At 51.2% G+C, this 19,447-nt stretch overlaps 1 protein-coding gene across 6 annotated transcripts in view; it reads left to right on the top strand.

The window, feature by feature from the left end:
- The window catches only part of MICAL2 (microtubule associated monooxygenase, calponin and LIM domain containing 2), a 219,692-nt gene that overhangs the window by 142,078 nt on the left and 58,167 nt on the right, over positions 1 to 19,447 (top strand). For 2 of the 6 annotated variants that reach the window (XM_066365566.1, XM_066365558.1), the window contains 4 exons: positions 678 to 766; positions 2,656 to 2,764; positions 13,179 to 13,362; positions 14,971 to 15,152. In XM_066365566.1, coding sequence (XP_066221663.1) covers positions 678 to 766; positions 2,656 to 2,764; positions 13,179 to 13,362; positions 14,971 to 15,152 — 564 coding nt within the window. Of the gene's footprint in view, positions 1 to 677; positions 767 to 2,655; positions 6,732 to 13,178; positions 13,363 to 14,970; positions 15,153 to 19,447 lie in introns of those variants that run through there. The other 4 variants (XM_066365593.1, XM_066365580.1, XM_066365573.1 and 1 more) reach the window with 4 other exon arrangements.

The raw sequence follows: 19,447 nt of genomic DNA, 5'->3' as shown, positions 1-19,447 counted from the left end.
ACTAATAGTACTTAGCATATAAGGTTGTTGTGAGGGTTGCTGAGTCAATTCACGAGAAGCATTTAGAATAGTGCCTGGTATATTGTGAGTCCTACATAAGTTTTTCCTATTGTTATCATTATTTCCATCGCTGTTATTACTGATATAATGGTGAGCAAAGAAGGCTTTTCTGGAAAGTGTCCGAGGTCCTGGGCAGTGGCCGGTGGCCCAGTGTGCATCTCGCCTGGACTTTTCCTCATCACTGCTGCCACCTGTTCCCAGTCTTTCCCACTGCTAGGGGTCCCTGAAAGGAAGAGGAGCTAGAAATGGTGCTGCTGTCCATTTTGCTGCCTGGTAACTGGTTTTGGGAAGATAATTGTACTTCATTTGTTTGAGGAATTATCTGAGGGCTTCAGCCCACCTCTGGGAGACCCCTGTGTCTGCAGCCTGCCTCTGAGGCAGCATGGGTTCTGTGCCTCATCTTAGTGCCACTTTAAGACAGATGACAGAAGCCCTTCCCCAAGTGTGAGCTGTCCTGAATTTGTTTCCATTATTGCCATGTTCTGACCTAGGCAGTGATGGGCACTTGGCTCAGGTCTGCTGTGTTTCTGGCTTACAAGATTAAAACGGGTGTGTGTGTGTGTGTGTGTGTGTGTGTGTTTGTGTGTGTGTGTGTATGTGTGTGTTTCTTTTTATAGGCAAGTTTTTCTGCAAGCCTCATTTCATGCACTGTAAAACCAATAGTCAGCAACGAAAGAGACGGGCAGAGTTGGAACAACAAAGAGAGGTACGTTTTGCCTTGACAGGCCTGATGAGACGGGGAGGCCCCTGGATAGGAGAAGGTTTTCAAGGGTTCCTCCACATTAGGCCAGCATTCCTGGCCCTAGAAGGACTGAGACTCACAAATGGAGAAGAGGGCTCTGTTCCCTGGTGTGTGGGGTCCTTTGCCTCAGTCTGTTCAGCTGGCCTTTGGAGTGTGTCCCACCAGAGGCCAGCTCCCAGGTGAGTGGCTGTGCTGGCCTCTCACGAGAGTCCAGAAGAGCTTTCTCCTATGCCAGGGATGCGACTCTATGCTCAGCTGTGCAGAAGTTCCCGGTTATTTCCTCATGGTCCCCTGTGTCCTGTTTCCCCCCCCTCCCCCAACATGACCACAGGACACTGTGTGTAGGGATGCCTGGTATGGGGCCAACTTTGCTGAGATTTCTAAGTCCTTTCCCAGCCCCTTGGATGTCAGCACCGTGATGAGCGATGGGCTTGTTACAGTGCCCCCTCTGGCAGCGCTTAGCAAATAACTTCTATGGCCTGACTGATTACGGCCAGCAAAGATTTACAACTTAGGGCTTTTTTCTGATTACACATTAATATAAGCTCAATGTAGAAAAATGGGTAAATAAATTAAAGTATATAAAGAAGGAAAGTTAAATCTCCCATCTCACTCTATCCTGAGAAAAACAGTTCTGTAAAAAACATTTCCTGCCTGACCTGTGGTGGCGCAGTGGATAAAGCGTCGACTTGGAAATGCTGAGGTCGCCGGTTCGAAACCCTGGGCTTGCCTGGTCAAGGCACATATGGGAGTTGATGCTTCCTGCTCCTCCCCCCTTCTCTCTCTCTCTCTCCTCTCTCTCTCTCTCTCTCTCTCTCTCTCTCTCCTTTCTAAAATGAATAAATGAAATAAAAAAAAATTTTAAAAAAATTAAAAAAAAAAAAAACAAAAAAACATTTCCTTCTAGACTTCTTCCTATGTGAATGTATTTTAACCCAGTCAGAATCCTATTGCTACAGTTTTATCTTTCTTTTGTCACTAAAACCATATCGAGAACAGTTTCTCATAACATTAAAAATTATTTTGGAGCATAATTTTGGGTGCTTGTCAAAAATGGCCTGTAATTTATTTGAGTTCCATATGGCTGAACGTGTATGTTGTTCAATATTTTTACCTTACAAATATATATATATATATATATTTTTTTTTTATTTTTTTGTATTTTTCTAAAGCTGGAAACGGGGAGAGACAGTCAGACAGACTCCCGCATGTGCCCGACTGGGATCCACCCGGCACGCCCACCAGGGGCGACGCTCTGCCCGTCCGGGGGGTCGCTCTGCCGCGACCAGAGCCACTCTAGCGCCTGGGGCAGAGGCCAAGGAGCCAGCCCCAGCGCCCGGGCCATCTTTGCTCCAATGGAGCCTTGGCTGCAGGAGGGGAAGAGAGAGACAGAGAGGAAGGAGGGGGTGGGGGTGGAGAAGCAAATGGGCGCTTCTCCTATGTGCCCTGGCCGGGAATTGAACCCAGGTCCCCAGCACGCCAGGCCGACGCTCTACTGCTGAGCCAACCGGCCAGGGCCCCTTACAAATATTTTTACAGCAAACATCTTTGTGCATGCACATTTATCCATATTTCAAATCACTCACTTAGGCTAGATCATAAGAAATGTGATTGGAGGCAAAGGATATGTGTTTTGAAGGATCATGATCCCCATGACCAATTTGCCCCCCCCCCCCAAAGACATGCCCATGCTCAGCCCTCTTCGGCAGCGCATGCATGCTGAGATAATTTGGGGGTGGGGGGTTGGGGGGGTGGGTCTGCCAAGCTCTATTTTATTGACTCTCTTTGTCTGCTTTGTTGGAGGGGTCCTTTGAGATTCCTGGACTAACTACTTTCCTTTTGATCTTTCCAAGGAGGAGGGGATATGGAAGGAGCAAGAGGCCCCTCGGCGAGACCCGCCCACGGAAAGCTCCTGCGCAGCCGCAGCCGCTGCCCTGGGCCCACCGGCAGGCAGCCCGCCAGGTATCACCACTTCCTCCTTTGGGATGGCGCTAAGCTGGCCTCTCAGGCTGCTATGGAGCCTGCCTGACTGCATTCGGGGACTCCTGCGCGCCGTCGGCCTGCATTTCAGGGACAATGCTTACAACTACTGCTACCTGTACGAGCTCCTGAGCGTCGGGCTGCCCCTCCTGTGTGTGTTGTCCGAGGTCCTGGCTTCCATGTACCGGGAGTCCGAGGAGTCCCTCGAGAGCATCCGCGACTGGGTGCTCGGGCACTTGCCAGTCAAGCTGCGCTGACGGGCGCCGCCCCCAGGGGCTTCACATTACCCGCGTGCGTGGCTGTGTGTTTGTCGTGGGCTGCGGCTGGGGCTCGCCGGGGAGCCTCGCGTTCTTGAACCCGTTAGCTCAGAGCCAAAGAGCTGGCCACCTGCACCAGCCTTGTCAGGGTGACCCTCTGGGTGTCACAGTGCTGGGGCCAGCACAACATGAAGGATGTTTTTTGTAGATTTACATTTCTTTTATACCAAAGCGAGCTGTATTTCTAGGTTTACATTTCAATTTTTAACTTTCAATAAGCCAAGAGAAAGCATATTTTACCACGTGTGTCCATTTTTCTAAACATAGGTTTGAAGTTTATACCTGGTATTACCAACCCTCCCACACCCTAGCCAGTTGTCATAGTTATTGCCTGCAACAGTAATGATTTGGGCTTTTACATAAACAAAAGTGAGTGTGTGCCATCTCCTGGCCCATGCCTTTCAATTTATGTACCCAAAGCCACTTGTCAAGAGGGCTTAATATTTTTGCAACATGAAAGCATAATCATTTCAGAAGAAAAGAGTAGAAGGACAAAGTAGAATTAAACATACAAAGCACATGGCAGTGTGTAGTTGGCTGTTATATGAAGACTGTTTTGCTCCCTTATTTTGATGTACAATAGTAGCTTAATGTTTCCCCTGCCCTCCATACCAAATCCTAGCCAAGGGGCACAGAACCATGGGGTTTCCAGCAGACTGCTACAAACATTTTTCCTTCCACAAATGAGCACTGTAGCAAAAGCCCATTGGCACCTGGCCATGCAGAGCTCCGTGATGCTGATGCAATACCTGCTGAAGAGGAGCTATGTCAGCGGGTGGCACGAACCAGGAGCTGTGACCATGGGGCTCCCCAGCAGGTCCCCAGCCCAGGCTGCCTTCTGAGCCAAGGCCACTCAGGGTCCATACCAGTCAGGCTAAGGGAAGAATCTGCCCTCTTCTATCATGTCTTTTGGGACTGAGAGCATTTGTTAGCACCTCAGGGTATTATTTCTGGGAAGCGTGGCCTCCCTATTGAGCACTGCTTGCAGATGTGCTGACTGCTTAGCCACTCAGCCGCTGTGCACGTTTGGTCAAAACAGTCAGAAACCATTTATTTTCACACTGTCCTGGCAAAGGAATGTGTCTGACCTCCAGAGGGAAGGTCCCCTGTGTCCCGATTGGCAGGGGAGGTTGGGAGGGGATGCAAAGAAATATGTCCTATTAGGGGCAAAAATAAGCATTGGCCTACCTGCATTCTTCCCTCTGGGCATCTTGAGGAGGCCTAAGCTCCCCTCACTTCACTATGCCTGGACATTTATAGCTGCTGGGTCTGGTTGGACGGTGGAGAGGCTGACAGAATAAGGCTGCCTACCATGCTCAGGGTAGCTAGAGTTGCTGGGCCAGGGATAGCTCATGCACTTGTTACCCTAGAGATCTCCTCTAGATCAAGTAAGGATGGAGCCTGGCGTGTGTTTGGATCCAGAGCTCTTGAGTACTTTGAGATGACAAGTTTCTCTAGGGTGAGAAGAAAGGGGGAGGCATTTCTACAAACACTTCCCTGAACTCCTTGGGTAAAACGGTACGGCTGTGGCCAAGTCTGTGGGAACTGACACTTCTCTCCTCGTTGGACCTGTTTTCAATTCAATGACTTGCATTGTGTATTTCTAAATTTTTCCTGGGATTTTAATGTTCAGCATTGTGGGAGGAGCACTTGATTTATTTTATGTTTGATTCCAGAAAGTAAATTCTCCAGGTCATGAGATGTAGACACAAGCACAGTTGTGTCGTTATTGTCATTAGCTCAGGGTAGGCTGAGACACTCCAATGAAGCCACAGTTAAATCTATGAGATTGTCATTTATGGCCATAAAGAGACTGGATTGAATTACTCTGGTGAGACAGGGTGTGACTGTTAGAAGCCTGAGATGTTTGTATATTCTGAGACTTTGAACCTTCCTGGTAGGCAGCACCAAACTCACAGTGGGCCCTGGGGGGTGGACGCCTCTAGGCCTCCACATTGTATTGCAGACTGACTAGGAGACACTCGAGTAAACTGGGGCAGAGAGGACACGGGGGCCGGGGGGTCCTGAAGGCACGCGGAGCTCTGAGTGGAGACCTGTGGAGTGTTGCAAATGCAGACCACCCACGTCCACTCTTGTAGCTGAGGAGCTGCTCACTGCCAGAAAGGTTCATCTGTCCTAAGCCAGCAGTGGCTTGTTGGGGAAGTTTCCCCCTTTTTAAATCATTGCCTTATATTAAACTCCCATGTCTTCTCTTATGGTCAGTCATTTTCCTTTTATTCCTCCCAAACTAAACTCTCTTTTCTGTCTCTCTCTTTCCAACCTTACACTGTGGCCGTCAGTGCATTTCCGCCTTCCAGTGCTACACCCACTTCTTGGCTGACACACTCCTGCTCTGAGGTGACTGGTTTTTTTGCCGATTTTCAAACAGTGGGACTAACCGCTAAGCTGCTTTCCGCACGCCGTCCTCCCCTCCTCCCCGCCGTGGTACTGGTTGTCTAACTGCCAGTGTCTTGCATACTAATGGACTCATTTGGTGGCATGGTGGGTGAACAGCGTGGGGTGGTGTTCGGATCAAAAGCTGTTTCCGATTCCACTGACCTCTGGGCTAGCAGCCCGCCCGCCAGGTGCATGCCCGGCCTGCCTCTGTTCCCTTGTGACCTGCGTGCGTGCGTGCCTGCGTGCTTTTCTAGTGCACTTACTAGGCTCTTACCTTCCTGGGAGGGTTCACCCTGACTGTGAGACAGTACTGAAGGGGGGCTCTGTCACCTTTGAAAAGAACTCCTTCATCTAGGAGCCTCTGAAGAAGCACAAACATACAAACGTCTTCTTAAATTGATTCTAATACAAAGATTATTAATGTCATCGATCAAAACCAGAGGTGACTCTTTTCAGAGGGATTAAAAAGAAATACTCCCAGGCTTCATCACCAGCTTGATCCATGCTCTCCATTTTGAACACATCATTATAATTTTCCTAGCAAATCCTATCTCTGATGCAGCCTATGCTATAGATCCAAGGGTTTCGCAGTGGCTCTCCTTGCCTCTCTTGGCTCATAAAGACTCACCTGAGGCATACGCTTCAACTAGAGCAATCCTCGTCACTGGCCAGGGGTGGCTGTGAGCAGTGACTCAGTCCAGCCCTGGGCCTGGAGCAGCCAGTTTCAATGCCCTCATGGCTCTGCTCAAACACACTTTCCCTGCTGACTCATTCCCGGGAGCAGCAGGACATTCAAAGTGCTTTTAAAGAGCAATGCCACAGCAAGTGCAGTGGGGCTGTGGTAGGCCCGGCCTCATGCTCTCCTGCTGCAGGTGGTGCCCATCCTGCATGCGGCCCAGAGCCACGCTGGCCTCTGGGCCTGTCTGCGCTGCCCTGCATGCTGCGTTACTCACTGCATCCGAGCGGATCCTAGCCAGTCCGAAGTCATTGCTCTTGTCTTATCTTCTCTTGCAGAGCCTCCCTCCCTTTATAGAATGTCAACCAAAGAGTGCCCTCCTCCCTTCCCAGCCCCTTCTTTAGCTAGCCTCCCCATCTCATCGCAATGCATGTTTGTGACCTTTAGCTGTCATTTACAGTGCCACATGGAACCCTGTATTTTGCACACAGCAAACAATGTTTAGCTTTATTTATGATATTTGATGCTGTAAATGAAAATAAATATGGTTCTTTATAAAGCTCGTTGTTTCCTCTCTTCTTTGCCATGGAAGCTGCTCAAACCTGAGACACAGGGGTGAGTTTAGGGGTCAGTCTTCCCTAAGCTGCTGGCGGGACTCGCACTTGTGGTGACGTGGGGCTCTCTGGGGCTGCGCTGGGCACTCTGAAAGTAAATATTACCCAGGGGTAATATTTGGAAAAAGTCACCACTGCTCCTGGGCCGGGCTTTGGGATCTCTTTCTTGAAAACTCATGGCACTTTTCTGCTCTAGATGCTGGACATAGCTGGTGAGGGTCAGGGTCACCTCAGCTGTTAGGAACCAACTATCTTAACAGCTCTTTCCCCCGTACATCCAAGCTATGGGCCTATACTCAGGAATCGGATACTAATCAAGGTTTCTATATTAAAAAGGTTGCTCTTGAAAGTTTCGTGCTGGTCCAGCTGAGTGGTGAGTGGAAGGTCAGGAGGAGGGACCAGCCATTGGTTTCAGGATGGCAGTGAACGTGGCAGGTGCGCTCATCCAGATGAGAAGCCATTTGTGACCCCGAGAGACCTGTCCTGCCCGCAAAGGCTCCACGCCTCAGTGTCTTAGGCTGCAAAGCTCCGCTCACAGGGCTCCTCTGGGGACGGCCCCGTGGCAGGCTCTGGTCCGGCCCAGGCTGTCTGTAAAGGAAGGATGTGGAGTCCCACTTGCCTTCAGAAGTTGGTCCTCAGCCTCCCCAGTGTGGATGCCTGCAATTGCCAGGCTGAATGTGGCTGGGCTCCTGACACTGGTGTGAAAACCCATCTGTGACCTTCATGAGGGCCGTTGTACTTCCAAAGGGACGTTCCTGGGGCCCCGGGTCTCTGATCCCGGCTGCAGGCGTCTGAAGCTGCCTTCAGAGCTGCCTGAGGTCATGGCCAAGGGGAGCTACTCTGACCCAGCTAAGATACTCTTTTTTTTTTTTTTTTTTTTTCCATGAAAGAAAGTGTGTTAGGGACTGAAGTCAGGAGCTAGGTTGGACAAGTAACTCATTCCTTTATTCATTTATCGGTTCAAGTATTTGTTGAATGCCTACCTTGCTCTAGGCATATCGTAGGTTCTGAGAATGTAGCTGTGAACCACACAAAGTCCCTGCCTCTCCCTGCATCTTGGGACATGTGTATCTCAGTATTGTGTACTAGACTTGTTTTGTTCATTTGTACATGTGCTCATACATATTTGCTCATCTAATACTGAACGTCTGTGTCATGCTGGGAATATAGCAGGGAATGAGACAGACAAAGGTCCTCGCTCTCATAGAGTCTATAGTTTGGCATTTATTTTTTTATTTGACTGGATTAAAGCGACATTTTCAAAAGGTGGCAATGGCACACTAGCTTTGTGAAGAAAGGGTTCCCTAGTCACAGTTTCAGAAATGTTTTATACCAACCATGCCAGTCCTCCAAAACCTTAGAGATCCACAAGATTTACTAGCGTGGTTAAGTCTCTGAGGAGTTCTCTAGTAAAGAAGCATAATTAAGTTTGTGAAAGTTGGCTTCCCCATACCTATTTGAAGTAGTTCTTATTGTTTGTTTGTTTGGGGGGAGTTTTTGTTTTGCATATTGCATTTTACCTAAATGTTTAGTAGAATATTCTTTATTCCTGAAACTTTGGATTCAAGACTTAAAATCATAAAAGTAAAATAATAGAATTAAATAGAATTGAGCATTGATTAAATCTTGGGGTGGTAACTTTCTAAGCTTTAAAATAGGAAAAGCATGACACCAATCTGACTATAACCATTTTTTTTAAAACTCAGTATATAACAATAAAAATGAAAATCTTTCATAGGTAATCAGAAAGAGGAAAAAATCTGAATTAGATGTGATAACAAAGAAATATATTGCAACGGCATTTAAAAAATTCACGCAAAGCTGGTGTTTCCAGGCACCTGGCCCATTCGTTATTGATCGGTTAATATTTGCCGATTTTAAAACCCAATAAGAAATGGGCAAAATCTATGCACAGACACTTCACACTCAAGCAAATTAAAAAGAAAAAGCAAGCATTGACAAAAGGTATTGAGCAAAGTATGCTGTACCCACTGAATTAGTAAAGAAAAAACTAGATTGTAAAAGAAGGTATGAATTTAGTAATTAGTACTGAGTACAAGTAAATGGGGACAATCTTTTCTGAAAAGCAATATGGCAACAATTATTAAGATCCATAAAAGGGCTCTGACCTCTTGGCCCAGTAATCCTACCCCAGGGAACTGATCCCAAAGAAATAATCCCACCGAGGAAGCAAACCTCCACACAACCAGAATATTTAGGAGGGTAAGTGGGTCAGGCAGAGTGGGTGGGCCGTTCTCCTTCATTTCTGTGAACTCATTCACATTTACAGCTTTCTCTGTTATTCCTTAAATAAGTGGAAGAAGCGACTGCTTCTCGGCCTGCCCTGGAACTGGCTGTTACTGACTGGGCTATTCTTCCGTGCCAGGCACGGGGCCAAGCACTTCATGTGCAACATCTTATACGCGCTTCCTCTCTGCATGGCAACCTTGAGGCTGGCACCAGTAGTAAAGGGGCTCCCTGAACCTGGGAGGTTGATCTAGACTCCAGCAGGGGTCCCCAAACTTTTTACACAGAGGGCCAGTACACTGTCCCTCAGACCGTTGGAGGGCCACCACATACAGTGCTCCTCTCACTGACCACCAATGAAAGAGGTGGCCCTTCCGGAAGTGCGGTGGGGGGCCGAATAAATGGCCTCAGGGGGCTGCATGCGGCCCGCGGGCCGTAGTTTGGGGACGCCTGCTAGAGCATATCTTCAACTGGAAGGGAACAGAAAGTGCCCTGGGCCCGAGCCAGGAGTCAGGTGCTGCTTGCAGGATGGCCTTGCCACTTGGGAAGAGCCTGGACTGTCACCTTGGCGCTTTGTGCTGACTCAGTGGCATGGGGTCCCGTGAAGGTGGGATCAGTGAGCATGCCTGATAGGGCACTCAGGGCAGGAGCAACTCACTTCTGAGTTCCAGAGAGCATTTTCCAGGTTCTGTGCAGCAGGGTGGGTCCTGAGGGAGACTTTCTTCAGACAGGTTAGATCAGCAGGGGCTCAGAGCCCCTGGGGGACATCTTCAGGTTTGGGGACTAAACAGAGGTCTCCGTACACCCTGGGAGGCAAGATCTATTTTTCTCTAGTTTTCTGATCTCCTAACCGCCCTTCAGACACCCAGCCTCAGCTCCACAGTCCCCATTCTTCCTGCCACCTGCCCGCAGGAGTTTCAGTTTTGCAATGGACTCAGACAGTTCAGTGGTCTGGCCCCTGTGACTCAGACCTGCTCTCCTCCTGCTCTCTGATCCCCTGGGTCCCAGCCACACTGGGCTCCTCAAACAGCAGGCACACGGTCTTAGAGCCTTATGCACTGTCTGTTCCCTGTGCCAGAAACGCCCTTCCCCAGCATCCTTGTGGCTCATCCTGCCCTTCATTCAAATCTTGGGTCCCGTCTGTCCCGCCCGGGGTGAGGGAGCACTCAGCCTTCCCCTCCAGCTCTCCTCGTCCCCCTTTCCCAACTAGCTGGTTGTCCACAGCATTCGTCACCTCCAGCCTAGGATGTAATTCACTTATTGATTACATGTATTGTTTATTTTTCCTCTTGGCAAGAACATAAGCTCCTCAAAGACGGGTCTTTGTTTCTTTTGACTATTCATGACCCCAACAGGTAGCATGGTCTTGTCATATAATGAGTCCTCAATAAATGTCTGTAGAATGAATAAAGAATGGCAGGCCTTGCCTTCTGGCCTGGCCCTCAGACCAGGGTGCCTGTAGTCGACTTGGGCTGGGGACGGTCTGGCATTGGCTCATGGCTCAGGGAGAACCTAGAGAGAAGTGTGATGTCTGTCTGCCCTGCTGTCTCTGCAGAGGTGTTTGACGAGGAGAAGGGAGTTTTGATTTTGCTTCTAATTTGCCTTTCAAGGGGCATGATCTCCAGTTTCCTAGTATGTAAAATGGGGTTAATAATAATAACCAGAAGAACGTATTGTCTCCCTGGGCTCTGGGGGAGGGGGACAGGGTCTCCAGAGTTGGGTACAAACAGGAACAATTTCGTAAGCAGAACCGGGACAAGGGTCTTCACCCTGACTCTGCAGCGGGGGCCCAGCCAGGAAATGGCCTCCGAACTTGGCTGCTGGGAGTGGTGTGCGAGGACAGACATTTCCCCGGGCGTTGCCTGGCCCTGCCTCTGGAGTCTGGTCGTTCAGCAGGGAGCAGGTGTCTGGCCAGAGCGCTGAGAGGAGACTGGGCCGCTCCACTCTGAGCAGACCTGCTTCCCTCCGGGAGACCCGGGCAGCTGACTGGAGAGGCGTTGGGTTGTTCTCAGCCCCCCCCCACCCCGTACCTCCTCCCTGGTCAGCCCCCAGCCCTACAGTCATCCTGGGTCCTCCCTATGACCACTGAGAATTAAGCCAAAGTATGACAACAGCCGGGCCTGGGGGAGGCACCCTGGCCCCTCAGCTGGGGCCGCTCCGTGTCCCAGCAGCGACCCATCTAGCCGACTCACTGGGTGGTTCTGGCTAAGTTACTCTCTGGACTCCGTGTTCTTCCACTCGTGCGGTGAGGATGATAATCCTGTCCGTTCAGGTTGCCAGGATGTTGGCGGTGATGGACGGAGCGTGTTAACCAGGCATGTGGGCCCTGGGTGGTGGGCGGTGTTGCTCTGTCATTGCCTTTGGGTTGTTCCATCGCCAGTACGGGGACCCCTGGCACTAGGTCTGCTGGTTTGTGCATATGGACAGGAGCCCTCAGTAATAAAGAGAGGCACCCAGGAGCACAGACTTGAGGAGTGACACTAAACCCCCGGAGACCCAGCGGCAGGCCGGGCCTTGGGGGCAGAAGGAGGGGAGGAGCGTGTCCCCCCCCGCCCCCCCCCCCGGGCCAACGTGGTGATCAGGGCAACATCAGCTTCTTATCCACAAAGTCTCCGCCTCCCAGCACCCCTGCTCTCCCCCACTTCAGCCCCTCCACTGTGAGAGGTGCTGGCCCGACCCTGCGGTACTGGGGGACCATCTCCCCTCAGCCCCGCTGGCTGGCCAAGTCAAACTCTCGGGGAGTGTGAGGGAGAGGAGCAGCCCCGGGAAGCTCTGTGCAGGTGTGGCCGGGTCCTGCTGTGCCTGTGCCCTGGGTCTGGGGCTGCTGCAGCCCGGCACAGGCCACCTCTGCCTGCAGCTGCCCTGTCCTGCCAGGCTGCTCTCAACTCCCCTGCTCTCCTCTCCTCTGCCTGCTCGTGCCCGGCCTCTCGTCTCCTCACTGGTCTGCCTCTCTCCTCCTCGTGGGTCCTGCAGCCCAACTTCCACTCGGCAACCAGAACAGTCAGTCTTTCTGTGGTGCAACTCTGACCAGGTCAGTCCCCATCCCCCCATTCTTCAGCGGTTGCTCTTAGAGTCACTGCGTGCTTTGCCTCGCCATTCAAGGCCCTTTGGGGCTGGTGTCAGCGCCATTGTTTCCCACTGGTTCCCTTCATATCCTGCCCCGCAGCCATGTGGACTTGCTGTCTGTTCCCGTTCAGATGGCAGCGCTTCCCCACGTCCCGTTGCTCACAGAAGGCCACCCCTCGAGGCACCCCCCCCCCTCTGCTCTGTGTGTTCAAGTCCTACTCATCCGCAAGTCCCATTAAAATGGGACCTTCAGCACAAAGCCTTCACTGCGTGGAAGTCAGATCTCCCTCCCCTTCCACCTTGTCCCAGCTTCACTCCTGGACTCTACCCTATAATGTCAGTATTGGTGAACAGGCCTCATCTCCCCTGTGAAACAGAAGGAGATCCTTGAAGGCAGAGACCGTGGCTGGTTCACCCCCAATCCCCAGCCCAGGCCTGGAGCATTAGCAGCTGTTGACTCTATGAGTGTTTGCACATGCAGCTCACCAGCACACATGCCTGTGCTCGGATATGAGCCAGGTGTAGACTCAGCTCTCTGCTACAATGATTCTGTGTAACGAGCCTCCAAAATCTCAGTGGCTTTTAGCATCTCCTTTTCTTGCCCATGGGTCTGTGGGCTGGCTGGGTAGCATGGCTTCAGGCTGCAGGGTTAAGTGTGGCCGGGGTTCTCATGGAATTGGCCGGGCTACAGGCCATCAGTTGGATCCAGACCTGTTCCGTGTGCCCGCAATTGGGGACCAAGGTGGTCCTCTGGGATAAGCCCTTCTTATGGCAAAATAGCAAGAGTATGAGTGGACAAGCCTAACAGCAAGGCCACTGAAAGCCACCAGTCACATTGCATCCCCTAATTTCCACTGGTCGAAGCAAATCTGCTGGTCAAGCCTCATGTCAATTGGGCAGGGAGACACAGCCCACCTACTCGAGTGTGATGGTCTTCCAGGTCACAGGACAAGGCACAGCTCTGCTGCAGGGAGGGCCTGAAGAACCAGGGGCACACTCCAGCCCCTGCCAGCGGCTGCCCAGGAGGGTGCCCGCAGGGCTGCTCCTGCCCACCCTCTCTCTAGACCCTCTTCTCTCAGCAGATGAGCCGACCTCTCCCAAGAAGTCCAAGAGTGTCCCCGAGCCAGAGCCTGGTGATGTGGAAGGCGCAGCCACCTCCCCCCTGCCCTCGGAGTGGACCTCTGTGAGGATCAGCCCCGGGGAGGCCGTGGCTGGGCAGGACGTGCTGGCTGTGTGTGTCCTGGTCACCAGCGATGACAGCAGGTATACTCGGGTCGCTGCAGGATGGGGCAAGAATGGATTGGGAAGGGGGACAGTATTCAGAAGCTGGTCTTCTCTGCTTATTTGCAGTATGACCTCTCTGTGCTCCACTTTTTCATCTGTAAAATGGGGACAGTCACAGCACCTGACTCATAGGGAGTTGTAAAATCGGAGAATGAATTTTAAACTGTGTAGAACAACTCAAACTACCTAAAGTAACAAAGGCAAGTACACTGGTTCATCTGAGGGGGAAGTGCACGGCGGCACTCAGTTCAGGCCAGGTTGGAGCCAGAGACCCAAACTGCTGCTCTCCCGGGGGGGCTCCCTGCACACGGATTCCAGCCGTCCACAGGGGGGCTGTCTTCCAGTGCGGGACTCCAGCCGTCCACAGGGGGGCTGTCTCCCAGTGCGGGACTCCAGCCGTCCACAGGGGGGCTGTCTCCCAGTGCGGCACTCCAGCCGTCCACAGGGGGGCTGTCTCCCAGTGCGGACTCCTGGATGCTAAGGGCCTCGGCCGCATCCAGAAGCTCGTGTCCATGTCAGGATTTCAAGCTAGGCCTCCGCTGGGTACCACCTATGTCCCATGCACACTGGGGCTAACTGGCAAACAGGACTAGGATGCTGCGACAGTAGGTTTGGGCAGTCTGATGGATAGACAGACCACCAAAGCCCCAGATGGAAGAGGGCTAGTGACCTAATAAAAAGAAGCACACTGCATGGATAGAGAGAAAGAGAGAAAGTGAATATATGTATTTATTAAAATGTCACTGCACTGCCCCGTAGGTTTTGCACTTTCTCTGGGACTGTGCTTGTGCTGTGCTGGCTGCTGGATTTGCCCTGCCAGTCATTCAAGACCCAGGGTGAATACTCCCCTCCCGCACTGGCAGTCTTTCCCGTCCTCCCAACCATTCCCCAGGGAGGCAAGCAGTAGGGAAGTGTCTGAAGGTTCAGGACGGGGTTCCTAGTGATGAGCTCACTTTAGCCCAGTAGCTTCCGAGGGCTGCTCAGGGCTGGCTGAGGGGAGAGGAGCGGCCTTCGTGCCAACACCTCGCTGCACATTGCTGGGCTGCTTCCTCCTGCCCGAGCCACCCCTGTATGTCTTTGCTGAGGCTGCCATAAAGCACCACAGACCGGGTGGCTTAAACAGCAGAAACGTATTCCTTCCATTCTGCAGGCTAGAAGTCTGAGGTCAGTGTTGGGAGGGCTAGTTCCTTCTGAAGGTGGGAGGGAAGGGTCTGTCCCAGGCTCCTGTTCTCAGTTTATATGGAGACGGTTGTCTTCATGTTCACGTGACATTTTCCACCTGTCTGGGTCCCAATTTCTGCTTCTTGTAAGGACACCAGTCATATTGAATTAAGGCCCACCCTAATGGCCTCACTTTTAAAGACCCTACCTCTGATGCAGTCACAGTCTGAGGTGCTAGGGGTTAGGACTTCATATGAACTTGGGGGATACAGTTCAGCCCAGAACAGAGCACGAGGCTGTGCTGAGTACAGAGATAACTAAGCCCTGGAACCCCAGGGTCTGCTGGAGGCAGCGGTGAGCAGGGCACTGTTGGTTTGGGGGTGAGTGGAGGCTCCTCGGTCACCCGCTCTCTCTTCCCTCTTCCAGCTCGGAAGCAGAGTTGGAGTGCGACAGCGGCGAGGCCTCCAGCGCAGAGCCCTGTGAGGAGAGGCTCCGGAGGCCGGAGCCCCCGCCCCTGCTGAAGCCCCTCTCCTGCCGCAGCCCCCTGAGGGAGGCCCTGACCAGGGCAGCCTCTGCACAGCATCTGGAGGAGCCCAGAGCTCTGCATGGTGAGCAGGGCGCCTGCCTGCTCGACGGCCCTGGGACGTGGGGGAGGAGTGGAGGGCCCCCCAGCCAGGGTTTGCTCAGGGAGGACCAGGTTATAGGAGATACAGCCTCAGGGAGGACCAGGTTATAGGAGATACAGCCTCAGGGAGGACCAGGTTATAGGAGATACAGCCTCAGGGAGGACCAGGTTATAGGAGATACAGCCTCAGGGAGGACCAGGTTATAGGAGATACAGCCTCAGGGAGGACCAGGTTATAGGAGATACAGCCTCAGGGAGGACCAGGTTATAGGAGATACAGCCTCAGGGAGGACCAGGTTATAGGAGATACAGCCTCAGGGAGGACCAGGTTATAGGAGATACAGCCTCAGGGAGGACCAGGTTATAAGAGATACAGCCTCAGGGAGGACCAGGTTATAGGAGATACAGCCTCAGGGAGGACCAGGTTATAGGAGATACAGCCTGCAGGCTCGGAGGCAGAGGGCTGGGGTGTACGTGGGGGTGACCCAGGCCTACTCCTCCTTCTCGGGAAGCTTTGGAGTCTCCAATAGGAAGGTGGCAGGGGGCCTGGCTGTCTTTGTGTGTCACAGGCAGGCGGAGATGATTATGGTGGCCCTCAGGCATTCCACAGCCCGCCAGGGCAGGGAGGAGGGCTCAGCTGCTATTGGGCCACAGGCAGCCCCAGACTTGGGGTCATCATAGAGCCATTAACAGTGCTTGAGGCTTGTGGAGTACAGTACAACTACTTGCATAATAAATGCACATTCTCTGAATGGGCATTTCCTGGAATGGTCAGGGGTTTACTCCGTACATGGCCCATTTTACCTTCGGTGACCCTGTGAGGTAAGTACTATGAAGCCCAGTTTACAGGTGAGCAAATGGACTGATTGCTTTCCTGAGATCTCCCAGCCTGTAAACCGTGTGGCCCAATGCTGATGCTTCTACACCCTCAGAAGTCGTTGTCCGTAGGAGCCCAGTTTCATTAAAGGTGGCCTTGAATGAGTGTTTTGACTCAGTCAGCGGCAACGGGAGTCCTCTGGGTGGGAAGAACAGGCTGATAGAAACTTGCCACCAGCAGGCCCAATGGCCTTGGCTGCTATGGGAGGGAGGGAGCTCAAATTGTCCTGCACTGCCCTCTGGTGGCTGAGAGCAGAATTTCCACCTGAGCCTAGAAATGTTTGCAAGCCGTGTGGTTTCACAGGAACGGCCATGAATGTGGGAGACCAGGGAGACCAGGGAGACCAGGGCTGAGGCCAGAATCCTGGGAACTGAATTTTTTTTTTTAAGAACACATTGGCTTAGTGCCATATGTGGTGCAGTGAACTCCCTGAGAGCTGAGTTGTGCCCAGCTGGGTGCAGGCTGCCTGATCTGGGTGCTGCTCAGCCCAGCCGGCCCCTCTGTCCCCCTGGGCTCCAGCCTCCTCAATAAATACAAAGCCTGCCTGCCATTCACTCTCTCCCTCCATTTCTTTTCTCTCCTCAGTTGCCAGGGAGTCTAGGTAACTTACACAAAAGACATCAAACAAAATTGTATGTCTAGAACATATGGAAGATAAAGCCTCAATCAAGATCGAGGTTAATAAAACTAGTTTACGAGGTATGGAGCCCAAAGAGGAAGATCCTCATCCTAAACAGTTGCTCTAGTGCAGGGGTCCCCAAACTTTTTACACAGAGGGCCAGTTCACTGTCCCTCAGACCATTGGAGGGCTGCCACATACAGTGCTCCTCTCACTGACCACCAATGAAAGAGGTGCCCCTTTTGGAAGTGTGGCGGGGGGCCGGATAAATGGCCTCAGAGGGCCGCAATTTGGGGATGCCTGCTCTAGTGGAATCATCAATTTGATTCTGAATTTTATGGCAGCCAGAGTTAAAAAGGAAATAGACGATTTTTGTTTATTTTTTTCTTTTTTTAAGTGCAAGAAGGGGAGATTGTGAGGCAGACCCACATGCACCCCAACTGGGATCTGACAGGGCAACCCCCATCTGGGGCCAATGCTTGAGTACTGAGCTATTTTTGGTGCCTGAGGCTGACACACTCCAACCAACCAAGCTATCCTCAGTGCCTGGAGCCATGCTCAAATAAATCAAGCCACTGGCTGTGGGAGAGGAAGAAGGAGAGAAGGGGAGGGAAAGGAGGGAGAAGCAGATGGTCGCTTTTCCTGTGTGCCTTGACCAGGAATCAAACCCGAGATGTCCACAGTCTGGGATGACACTCTATCCACTGAGCAACTGCCCAGGGATAGAAATGGACGATTTTTATTCTCATTCTTCCTATATTGGCCTGCAGCAGCAAAGTCTCAGCACATACCACTGTTTCTGATGCTTCACTCTTTAGAAAGGTTCCAGGTTATGTCAAATAAACGATACCGAGAAAGATATTAGATCATGTCTCTAACAATGGTTCTGTGGACTAGGCAGCCATGGTTTCCCTGACGCTGCTTCCTGCAGCATCCCTCGCCGGCAGCTGAGGGCAGAACAACAAAACCTGACTCAACAAAAGCAGTTCTCCTGAGGGAGTGGGGTTGGGTTGAGAACAAAGCAGTGTGGCCAAAGCATTTTGTTTCTGACAGTCCTGTTTAATTCCAGGATAAAATATAGAGCAGACAGCAAAGTGGATAGACCTCATGACTTTCAAGCAATCTTCTGTTGATTTTGCTTCCATCCATCATGGTTTTGGTCGTTGCTAGGCAAACCACAGTATAAAGTTGAAGCCTCTGGCATGCCCTAAGTGCTATGTTTGTATTGCTGGTTGTGGTGAGTCTATCACTTTACTAGATAATATGGAGTTGACGTCATGTTGTGGATGTTAGGGAGCTTTATTCATCACAATTTTCACCTCAATATATGGTGTGGAGATGAGCCAAGGCAATGCTGGACAAGACCAGGATATGATTTAAAAAGAATCCTCTGTGCTCATAGCAGCATTATTCACAATCCCCAAAAGGGAGAAATGACCCAACCGTCAATCAGTAGGTGAATAGATAAACAAATTGTGCTATATCCACACAATGAAATGTTGTTCAACCTGAAAAAGGAAGGAAATTCTAATACATGCTACAACACGCATGAATCTCGAAGGCATTATGCTAAGTGAAATGAGCCAGACACAAAAAGGCAAGTATTGAATGATTTCCACTTCTGTGAAGTGCCAGGAATAGTCAAATTCATAGAGACAGAAAGTAGAACGGTGCTTACCAGGGGCCGGGAAAGAGGGGGCACGGGGGCCATTGTTTAGTGGGTACCGACTTTTCAGTTTGGGATGAGGAAACTGTTCTGGAGATGGACGGTGAGGGCGATTGCACAGTACGCATGTCCTAATGCCGCTAAACTCTGCATTTAAAATTGACTAACGTGGTAAATTATATGTCGTAAACATTTTACCGCAATTTGGGACTGCCTCAGCTGATCAAGGAACCTATCACCTCCTCCGAGTCCTTTATCATAGAGCACACCCAAGATGATGGTTTGGAACAGAACTCAAGCCCATGTTATTGAGGCCACAGGAAACACTTAGCAACACTCCCCTAAAACACCTAGCTTAGTGGTTCTTAAAAATCTTGTTTAGAAGGCACACATCTACCCTCCCACCTTCGGAGACTGAGATTCAGTGGCCCCAGAGTGGGGCCGAGTATCTGCCGTTTATGTCAGCGCCCCAGATGCTCCCACACGGGAGGGCCGAGTCCTACACCCTGAGAATCCCGGGAGAGGCGCTTCCTAATTGTGCTCCGCCTTTTGGCTCTGATCAAGTGTAGAGGAGGAGCTTCCTAGAGGCCTGCATGGATGAACTGGTTGTAAAAATGCAGGCTTAAGGAACTGAATGAGTTGATCTAGCGCATGGGGTCCTTGGACATAAACCCATTAGAGTTAGGAGGACAATCTGCACCCAAATTACTCTAGTTTAGAAAATTCAATGTTTATCCATTTTTTTTTCTGACAATCATTTGATAACAGCAGGGGTCCCCAAACTTTTTACACAGGGGGCCAGTTCACTGTCCCTCAGACCGTTGGAGAGCCCAACTATAAAAAAACTATGAACAAATCCTTATGCACACTACACATATCTTATTTTAAAGTAAAAAAATAAAACGGGAACAAATACAATATTTAAAATAAAAAACAAGTAAATTTATATCAACAAACTGACCAGTATTTCAATGGGAACTATCTATGCTCCTCTCACTGACCACGAATGAAAGAGGTGCCCCTTCCAGAAGTACGGTGGGGGCCGGATAAATGGCCTCAGGGGGCCGCATGCGGCCTGCGGGCCGTAGTTTGGGGACCCCTGGATAACAGGATGGT

The sequence above is a fragment of the Saccopteryx leptura genome, chromosome 1, assembly GCF_036850995.1.
Source record: "Saccopteryx leptura isolate mSacLep1 chromosome 1, mSacLep1_pri_phased_curated, whole genome shotgun sequence".
Taxonomy (NCBI): domain Eukaryota; kingdom Metazoa; phylum Chordata; class Mammalia; order Chiroptera; family Emballonuridae; genus Saccopteryx; species Saccopteryx leptura.
Note: the sequence above shows the minus strand (reverse complement) of the source record. Positions and strands in the feature narration are given on the sequence as shown.